At 50.9% G+C, this 12344-nt stretch overlaps 1 protein-coding gene across 1 annotated transcript in view; it reads right to left on the bottom strand.

Moving 5' to 3' along the window:
• Positions 1-3126, bottom strand: part of KCNK5 (potassium two pore domain channel subfamily K member 5) — a 58363-nt gene extending 55237 nt beyond the window's left edge. Inside the window, exon 1 of the mRNA XM_075554111.1 lies at positions 2925-3126. Coding sequence (XP_075410226.1) covers positions 2925-3110 — 186 coding nt within the window. The 5' untranslated portion in view covers positions 3111-3126. The remainder of the gene's footprint in view (positions 1-2924) is intronic.
• Positions 3127-12344: the final 9218 nt, after the last annotated feature.

Below are 12344 nucleotides of genomic sequence, written 5' to 3'. Positions count from 1 at the left end.
CACCCTCTGCTGCCTGCTTAATGAAGCTCACTTAAAGGGCCATGTGAGTGGGGGAGGAAGCACCTGACATGCCCTGGAAGTATTTCTGAAGAGAGGTTCGTATAAAGTGCGCACACCATCGGTAAGAAAATCCCAATCCCCACAGCACCCCTCTCCCAAGCATCCCTGCAGCGTCCCCGCCCCCACCCCAGGAATGCTTCCAGCTAGGGCTCCTTTATGATTACAATGTGATTCAGAGGCTGCCCAGACACGGGACGGCGGGTAGAAAATGCCCAGGCAGCCAGATGGGAAAGAAAGGAATTTAGAATTTTCACTTTTCCTTAAACCAATTTCCTGAGGTAGTGAGTGCCCTGAGTCACAGAGCAGCAGGCAGAGCAAAGCGGATTTCTACGGGTGGAAATGGAAGGAGCAAAAAATGCTTCCAAGGGTCGGCTTTCATTTCGGTGGGGGGCACTCGCTTGTAGTTGGGGTTTTGGTTTTTGTTTTGGCTGGGAATGGGGATGGAATTGACTGTGTATAGAGACCTCATGTCTGTAATGGGTCTCCAAATCACACTGGCCCCGTGCCAAAACTCTCTATTCCTAAAGTTACCTGCCTGCTTTCTCGGAGGGTAGCCATGTGTGGACTGGACTGAGCAGGGGCCTCAGAAATAAGAGGCGCCTTCTTTGTTCCTTACGGAAGCCGTCTAGCCTCCAGAGCGGGCAGCCATCAGCAGCTGCACCCGGCTGGCTCGCAGCTCACCCCCTCGCTCCCCACCCCCTCCCCCCTTTCCTTTCGCCTCGTGTTTTGAAGTTTATTTTCCCACATTTAGCCTTGGATTCTTTCCTTCCTTCCCCTGCTGTGGCGGGAGGAGCAGGGAAGAGGGGAAACACTTCGAAGGCAGCAAGGCTTTATCATCTCCGCTGGGCCTGTACCCTGCCCCTCTACCCACCTCAAAACAAAGGCGTGCAGCAAACCAAACAAAACTCTTTCTCTGGAGGAATTGTTTCCTCAAGGGAAATTATAAAGTGACCCCTCCCCCCCAACTCTCTCTCCTGACCACACTGGGATCAGAAGAAACCTACATCACCCCAACCCCTCCCGGGGCACACACAGATCCTAACCTAGCCAACTTTTAGTTAAAGCTCATCCTCCCAATCGCCCTCACCTGGAAATAGCTACCCAGCAGGTGACCCTCCCCCACTAAAACCTAGCCCCACACAGAGAAGGAAACAGCTCAGAGAAACCTGGCCATTGCCCTGCTTCTGCAGAGGCTTGCAGGAATCAACTTGGAGTTTCTGGAGTCAACCCTGCCTCTGTTTGTGGCTCTGCTGACAGGTTCTTCTGGACTCCAAGCAGTCCCACAACACAATCTGGTCTCGGAACTTTCCTCACGGGTCGCGTTACAGGGCAAGTCTCTTAAGCTGGTCGGCCTGGTGGGCACCTATAAACTCAGCAATGTGAATGTCCAACAACTCAAGGCCAAGGGAGTGGAAAGGTTGGCCATTTGAGCCCACCCAGAGGCCTTCAAGACTGGTGGTCTACTTCTGAAAACCCTAGCCCCTGGAGACCCTAGGGTCCAGTTCTACTCTGACCCACACAGGGGTCCCAGAATGGGAACCCACACGACCATAGCGGGTTTTTACTGCTAAGAGCCTCTGGCTTCTGCTTTCAACCTCACAACAGTGCAGGCGGGATGGGAAATGGGATGAACTAAGTAAATTCCCAAGGGTTAATTCCCATTTTACATATGGGGAAACAGAAGCCGACGAAAAGGGGGGTGTGCAGCTGGACACAGCATAAGATACTCAGAGCTGCTGCAGATTAAATGCTGCTCCTTTGCGCATCTTTCTTTCTGGCATCTTTCATCCTAAGAGAGAAACGTAAAACCGTGGACCGTTTATCCAGGCTCCACCAGGCGCGCTGACAGACCCCCTCCCCACCCACCCCACTCCCGATCGTCTACAGCCCTGGCATCCAGGATCTGGCGGTTCCCGTTTGAAGAGGCAGGTGGAGAAGAAAATGGGAGGTTAAAGGTCCCGGGCATGCACACAGTTGGAACTAGAAGGTCAGCCCACAGCTTATCTGAGTGAGGTCAATGCCACGGATAGGGAGCGCGCCCTTAAGAGATAGAGGCTCCAGTGCCAACGAGGACGAGACACTCCCCTACACCACGGCCCAGTCGCGCCCCCTTTCTTCCTGCTTCTCTAGAAAAGTCCGTTTGTTTAACTGGCTACTTTGACGGAAGTTTAACTCCAAGCCTGGACGTCTCGGCAAGATAAGCCTTTGCGGAACCTTGAGCGCGTCCCAGCCTTCCAGCCAGCGGCCCTTATCCAGGGCTCACGCAGTCACACACGCACACACACACACACACACACACACACCCTAACCCCCCCCCCCAACACACCCTCCCTCCCTTCCTGGGCTCTTTGTGGGCAGGGGACGTTGAGAGACCCCTCCTGCTGCTCAGAAGGTGTCGAGATTCCAGAAGAAAATCCGCGCGGGCGTAGCATTGGCCCGGGACCTGGGAGGTGGAGACGGGCGGGAATTGCAACCCGCTAGGCTAGGCTAGGCCCCCGGACTCCGGGAGCCTCTCCAAAGAAAGATAAACGCCTTTATCCGCCCTACAGCCTCTTTCCAAGTAGGGAGGTACCCACACAACCATACCGAGAGACGGAGGGGGCCGCGCTCAGTTCACCTGGGGTCAACTCCAAGTTGTCTCCGGACAAGCCGGGTTCCAACGAGTCTCCCACGCGTGGTGACCCTTATGTGTATCCAGGTTAGATCCCCGAAGCTGGACTCAGGATGGGACACCGCTCCCCGGTACCCCCAGGGCCTTCCACTGGGTCTGGGGGGCCACCAAAAGCTAAGGAGAGCTTCCCTTCCGCGCGCCTAGACTCCAGCCAGCTCCAGGCAAGGTACAGGGGGTACAGGCGACGGCTTACCTTCAGGATCCTGTCTAGGCCCTCCTGGCCCAGGCACGGAAACTCCTTCAGCAGCTGCAGCTTCTGCGTGTAGTAATTTTTCTTGGCCTCCTTCCAGTGCGGCTCCTCCAGCACCTCGAAGATCGCTGCCCCGATGGACAGGTAGAAGATGATGGCCGAGGTGAGCAGAGGGCCGCGGTCCACCATGGCTCCCGAGCGGCCGCCCCCCAAAGAAAGCCTACCCCAGCCTTGGCAGGTCCGAGTGCCCCCACCACTTCAGCCTCGGCAAACAGCTGTTTGAATTTGGAGCTCCGCATGCGCAGTGCACCGTTCCCCCCCCTCACCCCCCCTTTAGCGCCGCTCGCGGACAAAGTGGCTCGGGCAAGTTGGCACACTGAGCGCGAAGTGCGCGGTGCCTAGCTAACGTGGGCCAGGGCTAGCAGGGCACGAAAGTGACCGAGCGGGCGTCTTGGAGCGTGCGGGAGTGCAGGCGGCGGGGAGAGCCCAGAACTCCACTGGGTGAAGACACGTGAGCCGCGGCTCCGCGCGCACCTCCAGCCCTCTGCTTCGCGCCAGCCGCCGAGCGCCTCTTTAACTAGCTCTCAGCGCTCGCCACCCGCCAGCTCAAGACTCCGGCCGGGGCGGGGCCCCGACAAGCCCCGCCCCGGACCCGCCCCCGCGGAGCTCCCGCACGGGGCCCCGCCCCCGCAGAGCCGCCCGCCAGTCCGCGCGAGGTGCGCGCTGGAAGGAGCAGTGCGTTTTTTCCTCTCCCGGGGACAGCCGCCAGGGGAGGCTGCGCGCTGATCCCCCTCGCCCACCTCCCCCACCGATCGCCGCGCCCCGCGGTGCCCAGGGCCTAGGGGCTACTGGGACTCCGGTGATCGGTGTTCATGTATTAACTCAAGTGATGGTGGTTCTTATTACTAGGGTCAGAAGTTCATTTCTGTGATATTTTCATTACAGGTCAATTTTCGTTTGCTGATGCTTCTTCCGAGAAGTCTTTAAGTCTCGGTCTCACACACGATCCTGATACACCTTCGTGTAAGCCTGATGCAAAGAAAAAAGAAACATTGCCTTCCACTCAGTCCCTATTCCTAAAGACCCCAGTAGGACCGAGCAGAACTGACTCATTGGATGGCCAAGGCAGAAGCAGAGCGCCACATGTCACCTGTTGCCAGGTTCGAACCACTGACCTTGCAGTATGCAGCCCGAAGGAGAGAGCGCTAAGCATGATTTTGAAAAGTAACTCTTCCATTTGAGTCCATGCTGACTCTTAGGGACCCTATCGGACAGGGTAGAACCGCCCCTGTGAGTTTCCAGATTTACTTTAAAGCAGTAAGCTTTAAAGAAATAGAAACCCCGACTTTGTCCCACAGAGCGGCTGACCTTGCAGTTGGCAGCCCCACACGTAGCCACTCCGCCACAGAAAGGGGTGAAAAAGAGTTGAAGAAATTGTAGGGAATCAAGCTATCTGGACCCAAGTCAACCACTGGCACTTCTAGCTCCCCTCTAGCCCCCATGCTAAACTGCCCTGTGAGACAGCAACTTCTGGAAGGCACAGCGTGGACCATCACAGACTGGGACACCCGCGGTTCCACGTTGTAACTTGACAGGCAACACTTGACCTTTTTCTTCCTCTTAAAGTTGTTTAAAATTGCAATCATCATCACTCCCATGCCCCTTTCCTCCTAACGCTAAAGTTCCTCTTCTGATACCCCACCACCTCCCATACTGGAATGTCAGCGGAAGGAGTGGGGGGAGGGGCGGTGTGTGGGTGTGTGGGTGTGTGTGTGGGTGTGTGTGTGTGTGTGGGTGTGTGTGTGTGTGTGGGTGTGTGTGTGTGTGTGTGTGTATCCACAGTTCCTGGTACAGAGCAAACTCAGTGTAACGTTTGTGTGGTGGGTGAATGGGCTTTTCAAACACGTGTTTCTCTTCCCAGGATATTTCTCAGTCACTTCATCTTACTACCATCTCCTGAGCATCTATAAACCCCAGATTGTATGACATCCTTTCTACTCAAACAGAGCTCTCTTCTGCAACCCCTCCTGTGCTACCTCCCTTGTGCTTGGGCCGAAACCCCAACTCTGCAGCCCCCAACCCCTCTCTGCTAACATGAGGGGGTTCATATCCATTGTGAGAGTCTGCGACCGTACTTTGATGTGAACAGTTAGTTCACCAGCCTCTCAGCACGGGTGGGACCGTTTGAGACTCTCCCTTTGGAAAAAAACTGCCATTCTGTTCCCACCTCCGTCTGTGCTCTCTTCCTAAGAAAATAGAAGGGCCTCTTCCTATTTCAGCCTCACTGCCTCTGGAAAATGCCGCAGACTTTGTGATACATTGATTGCTATTTGAACTTCTGTAACCTTCCATTCAGCTATTTCCAGCTCTCTGAGGCCCTGTAGCCGCCACCCCCTACTCTCTCCTGCTTTCTTCTCATCTTGGTTCTTGTTGCTCCGGGCAGGCCAGACACCCTGGCCCCCTTGGGAAAGACTGCCTCCTCCTGTACTAACCTCCCCCCCCCCCCATTGGTTGTAGATTGGACTGTTGCGATCTACAGAACTCTCATTGGCTGACTTTCAGAACTAGATCGCCAGGCCTTTCTTCCTCATGTTAGTCTGGAAGTGCTGCTGAAACCTGTTCGGCCTCACAGCCACCTACAAGCCTCTGGTGACAGCAGCTGTGCTGGAAGTGCATTGGCCATGAATCCAGTCCAGGTCACTCACAGGGCAGGGGAGAACTCTACCCCTGAACCACCAAGGCTCCACACCCTGTGTTTTCCCACCCCACTTCCATTCACTCTCCCTGTTCCTCCCCTCTGCTCTCCTTTGTCTTCACCTAGGTGCAACAAGCCAGAGTGCCTAGAGGCAAGGATGGTGAGACTTCCTCTGTGCATGGGACATGTTATCAGGAGAGATCTGTCCCTGGGAAAAGACACTGTTTGGTAGAGTACAGTAAAAAAGAGGAAGGCCCCAGCAAGATACCGTGACATAGTGGCTCAGAAGAACAATCGTGAGGGGGCGGAGGACCAGGCAGTATTTCCTTCTATGTTCCATTGTGTGTTGGGTTTTTATGAGTCGGAACTGACTGGCTAGATGCAGATTCCCCAGGAGCAGGGTGTTTTGAGGAGCGTATCTGGCCTCCTCTGATTGTTCCTGCCTGAGAGTCAGGGGTGGGGAAAGGTTTGGGCTGCTGGTCTCCAAGTTTGTCCCCCCAACTTTTTGAGCCCCCTCCCTTGTGTTTTCTTACACTGGAGATAAATCAATTTGTATAGTTTTATCTTCTTGCTGATGATTATATTTATTAGTATATTTATGGTTAGGGCTATAGATTGCCGCAGAGTGCCATCTTCTTTAAAGAAAAAAAAAATCACGCCATCGGAATGAGTGAGACAACCCAGAGAATACTGACAGCAGATAACCGAGAGGTGCTTGTTTTGAGCTGTCGATTACATTCTTATCCCCATCCAGTCAGTTTTAGTGACCCCGAGCTCCTTGCTGCGCTCTGTTCCCACACACTGGAGGTACACATGTGAGACCCCACTAACTGGACTGCATTAATTTTGTTAATTGAATTAAAATTCAATTCCAAGCAACTGTTCCCAAGAAGTGTGAGAATTCTATTTCCGATGTACAAAGATCCACCGCTTTGGGGAGCTGGAAAAGGCTTAAAACACACAACCGCTATTTACAAGTTGTGACTTTTCACGCCAATAAGACAAACACTCGTTTATTTTGCCCTTGATTGGTGGTGCAACTGCTACATAAACGTTGTATCGGTTGTTTGCAGAGTGCTAGCTTTTAAAAGACAACCTCCTTCCATCTGGGTAGCAAGAGGAGCCCTGGTGGCTCATGGTCTGCTAACCATGAGGTCAGCTGTTTGAACCCACAAGCTGCTCTGCCAGAGAAAGAGGCGGCTTTCTACTCCCATAAAGATTTACATCCTCAAAAATCCACAGGCTCAGTTCTTGCTACTCTGACCTGCTGTGTCTTGAAGAGTGGGAATTGACTCGATGGCAGTGAGTTTGGATTTGGGGTTGTTTTTTCTGGGGGGGGGACAGTGATAAGGTCTCATCATGAGAAATGGGCAGCGCCAATCAGTGGGTTCCCCCTCAAGGTCAACCTCTCTCGTGCTCCGGCGATTAAAGGAGCCGCACACCTCCATTTCCGCCTGGGTTCAGTAGCTGTTGGTGCCTGGGAGTTGGGTCTCCCACAGAGACCCCTTTGTGCAACCGAAGGAAACACTGCCCCCAGTCATTTCCATTGGGTGCAAGGATTATCGGCTGGGTGAGCTGTAGCTTTAATAACCCTTCCATTATGCTCAGAGGGGATGGCTTCTTTCTGTTCCGCTTGCTCACTGCCATGGAGCCGACTCTGGCTCTTCACAGCTCTGCAGAGTAGAGTGGCAGGCTTTCGAGGGCAGCCATGGATTCTTGGAGGCAGACTGCCTCATCTTCCTCCCACAGAGTGACTGGTGCCTGTGAACTTTTCGGTTAGCGCCCCACGACTTAACCCGCACTGCCATCAGGCCCCCTTTATTCCAGGTCAGGGATAAGTATTTCTTTTCTCTCTTTTTAGGGATAAGTATTTCTGTTGGTTTGGTTTACGTTCTGTTTGGGAAGCTCACGTCGGAGCAAAGGAAGCAAAGAAAGAAACCATGAAGATGAAAACATTGGATGTCACAGATTGGCGCATGTAGGGAAACGGCCACTAGTCCTGGTCTGTATTATTAGCATAGTTTTTAAAAAGCCAGCGACAACACAGTTAGCTGAAAGCATTGTTTCCTTAAATTAAAATGAAAAGGTTTTGTGGCTCTTTAATAGAAATCAAAAAGGTTTTCTTTGTATTTTTGTTCTTGGAAAAGTGCTGGAACTCAAAATTCACTGCCATGTGGTCAGGGCTAGCTCATAGGGAGCCTCCGTAGGCTAGTGACTGCCCGAGTTTCCAATGCTGTAACTATTAATGGTACTAGAAAACCTCCTCTTTCTCTCTCTGAGAGACTGTTGGTTTTGAACTGGTGACCTTGGAGTTAGCAGCCCAACTTATAGCCCCACGATGTCACCAGGCTCCTCTTGCTTAGAAGATGGATAATAAATATTAAGTGCCTTGTAATATAGCTTGCCTTGTGAGAGACTATTCATTTGCCAACTTGTTCTATTTCTAAGGGATGGTTTTTGTACATGAGGAACACGGTGTGAAGTTTTTCCGGGTACAGATGATCTACTTATTAAGCTAGGATGTTTTCTGAGGGTCAAATTACATGTCTGTGATAAGGAGGGCCTCGTGTTTCATGCTATGAGAAGTGAAGTAGAATCTCAGAACATGAATTTATAAGTAGGGAGGGTGGGTCAGAAAGAGAGAGAACTTGTAAATTCAATTTAAGATGTTTGAAATTGTAAGTCCTCTTGGCATTGCTGCTCAAAAGCTCAAACACACTGCCATTGAGTTGATTCCTGCTCACAGCGACCCTATAGGACACGGTAGAACTGCCCCTGTGGGTTTCCAATACTGTCACTGTTTTCAGAAGAAGAAAACCTCACCTTTCCCCTATGAGGAGGCTAGTGTTTTGAACTGGTGACTGCAAGGTCTAAAGCCTAATGCTTAACCATTAGGCCACAGGCCTCCTTGACATTGTAGCTCTGAGACAATCATTAAGCCAGGTTGCTTTATTAGGGTTCCTTATCACTCTTAACATCCAAGCTACATGTCCTTCGCCCTGAGAGCCAGTTAAGCTTCAGAAACGCGTGCCTTTGTAGGTTAAGAGCCAAGGTGGAGTGTTGGTTCTCAGGGCTTTGTATTTGATGATTTCAGATGGAGGCATGTGCTCAGCTGCTAACAGAAAGTCCCTGTCTACCAGGCGTACCTACGGGGGAGAGAGTCTCGCTGATGCACGTCCAGGAGAATGACGGTAACTACACCCTGGGCAGCCCTCTGCAGCACAGTTCTACCGTGACACCCATGAAGTCGTCCTGAGTCGCCCCCTACCCAAGACCTCTTTTAAAGGCAAAGGAAGGGGGATGACTTTCAGATCCTACCATTATACTTCTGTGGAGCCCTGGTTGTGTGTTAGGCCGCTAACTGTAAGGACAGCAGTTCAAAACCAGCAGCTGCTTTGTGGGACACAAGCGAGGCTTTTTAATTCCACTCAGGATTTATGGTCTCGGAAACCCCCAGGGCAGTTCTACCATGTCTTACAGGGTTACTGTAACTCAGAATCTCTATGAAGTCAGAGAAGGAGCCCTGGCCTCCTTTGGCTGCTGGCCACAAGGTCAGGAGTTTGACCTCCTCAGCCATTCCATAGGAGAAAGATGAAGCTTCCAGCTCCCATAAAGAGCTACAGTCCCAGAAACCCTATGTGTGGTGACTGTGAGTCAGTATTGATGCAGTGGCAATGGGGTCTGTGATTTAGATAAGGCTCCCTGGTAAGGCTACTAATTCACAAGTCAGCAGTTCAAACCCACTAGCCACTCGGAGAGAACAAAGAAACAGCAGTCCTCTTCTATAAATAGCTAAGAGCTCTGGTGACGTAGTGGCTACTCCTTGGGTTACTGGCAGCCAAAGTCAGCAGTTTGAAACCGTCAGCTGCTCTAAGGGAAAAGACAAGGCTGTCCGGTCCCATAAAGAGTAAGTCTCAGGAGCTGCCAGGGGCAATTTTACACTTATAGGGTCCAGTGAGCCAGCATCAACTTGATGGCTATGAGGTTTATTCTGTAAAGATCACAACCTTGCAAACCCTGAGGGCTAGATTGACCGTATCCTTAGGGGTGGTATCCATGGCTACAAAGGCCTTCTGCCTCTTTATGTACGCTGACCTTTATCTGAAACCTAGCATCATCTCCAGTCATGAATGTAGGCAGCAAACCACGGTAAAGTTCTCAGCACATTGTCTCCAGCAGACACCCGGGTTCTTTCTGTATCATGTGGACAGGGTGCCAGAGGACCCCGATAGTGTCTCACACTTGTGGCAGTTATTGGGCTCCCTGCTAAATTTTGCAAGACAAACTTTTTAAACGAGGGTCTATATGGCTAGACATAAATCTTTCTTCTTCTTCTTTAAAGCATTGATGATTGTGCTTCAGTACAAGGGATGGCTTTTGTGAGTGCTTCAGTCTATCCATTTAAATACATTCCAATAGGAAGGTAGCCGCAGACATCATCAGACTGCCAGAGAGGGTCTGTGACAGATAAATAAGGCTAGGGAGTCTGGTCTGCATTAATGAAAGGAGCAAGTGGCCTGATCGTGGTGGTATTTTCAAGAGTTCACTCAGGCAGCTGTGTGTCCTTAGGCATTGGCGGTAGTGCTCCTGGGGTGAGCTAGTGAGGACCAGAAGGGAGGTAGGAAAGGTTTGGGGGAGACGTGGGGACCACTCAGGAACTGTTAAGGTGCTAGCAGCTCTGCGGTTTTCCTAGCGACTCCTTGCAAGACCCGCAGCATTCTTGAACTGGGCACCAGTGTATGTCCTCCTTCTGCCTCTCACCATTGCCTGAATGCACGAGCACAGCCTGAGCATCCCCCTACCCCCACCCCACGCTCTTAGCCTCCCTAGTGTCCTGCTGCACAAAGCTCCTCTACCCACCCCTGCAGTCCCACAGCCGCCCCATCTGACTGCCCCAGCACATCAAGATCCCAGAAGACAATTGAGACTTGTTACTGGATGGGAGAGGGGCTTGAGGATTGGCTGAGAGTGAGGGGTGGGAAGGGGAGGAGGATGCCAGAGGGAAGGAGGAACCAAGATTCCTGGAATTTCTGCCTCCTGAGCCAACCTCCAAGAATGAGCTGGGCACTAAGCAGAGCTTGAGGAGGGGGACATGCGTTTGGAGGTGATGGGCCTTTGGCACTAGCCCCCCCTCCCCACCCCCCGTAAAGCACACACGTGGTTACTTGTTTCATATCAAAAGGGATGCAATCTTTGTCCCCTGTCAAAAAGCAATCCTCCTGAGCCGGCACCTTGTTTCTCAATCAGGGACTCAACTGCCCTGAGCTGGGGTGGGGCTGGAGGAGCAAACGCATATATTGGACCTTACTGAGGGTGAATAAATAGGGATGTAAGGCCAGTGCTTTTCTTGTGTTTGCTTGTTTGTTTGTTATGAACTTGTTTCTCAGTAAAGACTCCAAGTCCATTTTGATTGGACTCTTCCTCCCTTTTTTAAACCACTCAAGTGCTATTTAGGTTTGAAGAATAAGGAATCTGGAGGGATTTTTGTTTGTTTGTTTGTTTGTTTTCTGTTTGGTTTTTTAAATGTTTGTTTTCATTTAAAAAAATCATTTTATTGGGGCCTCATACAAGTTTTGTTTTGAATTTACAGAAATATCCTAGATATAGATTACACAGCCCCTCTCCAGAAATGAAATCAACAACATCCTATTAAACCCTCCACTTTTTTTTTCTCAACACCCCCCCTCCCTCAACCCTTCCCCCCCTCAGCCCTCTCTCCTCTCTGTTCCCAGCCCTGTCCAGGGCCTCCTCAAAGTCCTGTCAATTGGCCCATAAACCATGTTTACCCTTCTTTGTATTTCCTCATAACAATGGTGATAGTAAATGTTTACCTTTGTAGGATTGAAACATAATGTTCTCTAGTTTTGTCTATGCCTTGCGGTGTTTAAGACAGTTGTATTTTTTTTTATTGATGCTTATAATCCCATAGTAGCAATGAACAGGAGCTTGTTCATCCATTCCTCTCTATTTGGGAGTTTTGGGTTCTTTCTATGTGTCTGCTCTTGTGGAAATTGCTGCAGGGAACATAGGTGTCCACACGTCTGCTCATGTGTTATTCTTGAGGCCAGCGATTTTCTTCTGGCAGCCTTACTCTGAGGGCAAGAGGAGGGCCGTTGTAGCAATTGTAAGTCATGGCGCGCCCATGCATTATGGAGCAGAACTGTTCCACGGGGTTTTCTCGACTGCTTTCCTTAATGGAGAGAGATCGCGAGCCCGTTTCTCCCGGAATACCCAAATGGATTTGAACCATGAACCTTTCAGTATACAATTGAGTGCAAACAGCTTGCTCCATCCTGGGACACTAAGGAAGGCACTCAAACCAAACTAAATCAAGCTCACTGCCATCAAGTCCATTCTAGCACATTGTGACCCCGACCCCCCCTCCCCGGTGGGTTTTTGAGACTGTGACTGTTAATGGGAGTCAAAAACCCAGTCTTTCTCCCTTGGAGCTGCTGGTGGTTTCGACCACGCCGAGTGCAGTCCAACTCACAACCACTAAGGAACCGGGGGGCAGACAACAAAGGGACAAGGTATAAGTAATACCATGCTAAATAATGCCACTGTTATTGTGGGCTTCTTATGTGCCCAACACTGCCCTCAGCACTTGTTATACATTATTGCATTACATTGTGACATTCATTACTTCTGTGTTAGTCCAGGTTGACTAGAGAAACAAATTCAGTGATAAACTTATATATGTAAGAGAGAGCTTTATATCACAGAGCAAT

This window comes from Tenrec ecaudatus, chromosome 7, assembly GCF_050624435.1.
Source record: "Tenrec ecaudatus isolate mTenEca1 chromosome 7, mTenEca1.hap1, whole genome shotgun sequence".
NCBI classification, from domain to species: Eukaryota; Metazoa; Chordata; class Mammalia; order Afrosoricida; family Tenrecidae; genus Tenrec; species Tenrec ecaudatus.
Note: the sequence above shows the minus strand (reverse complement) of the source record. Positions and strands in the feature narration are given on the sequence as shown.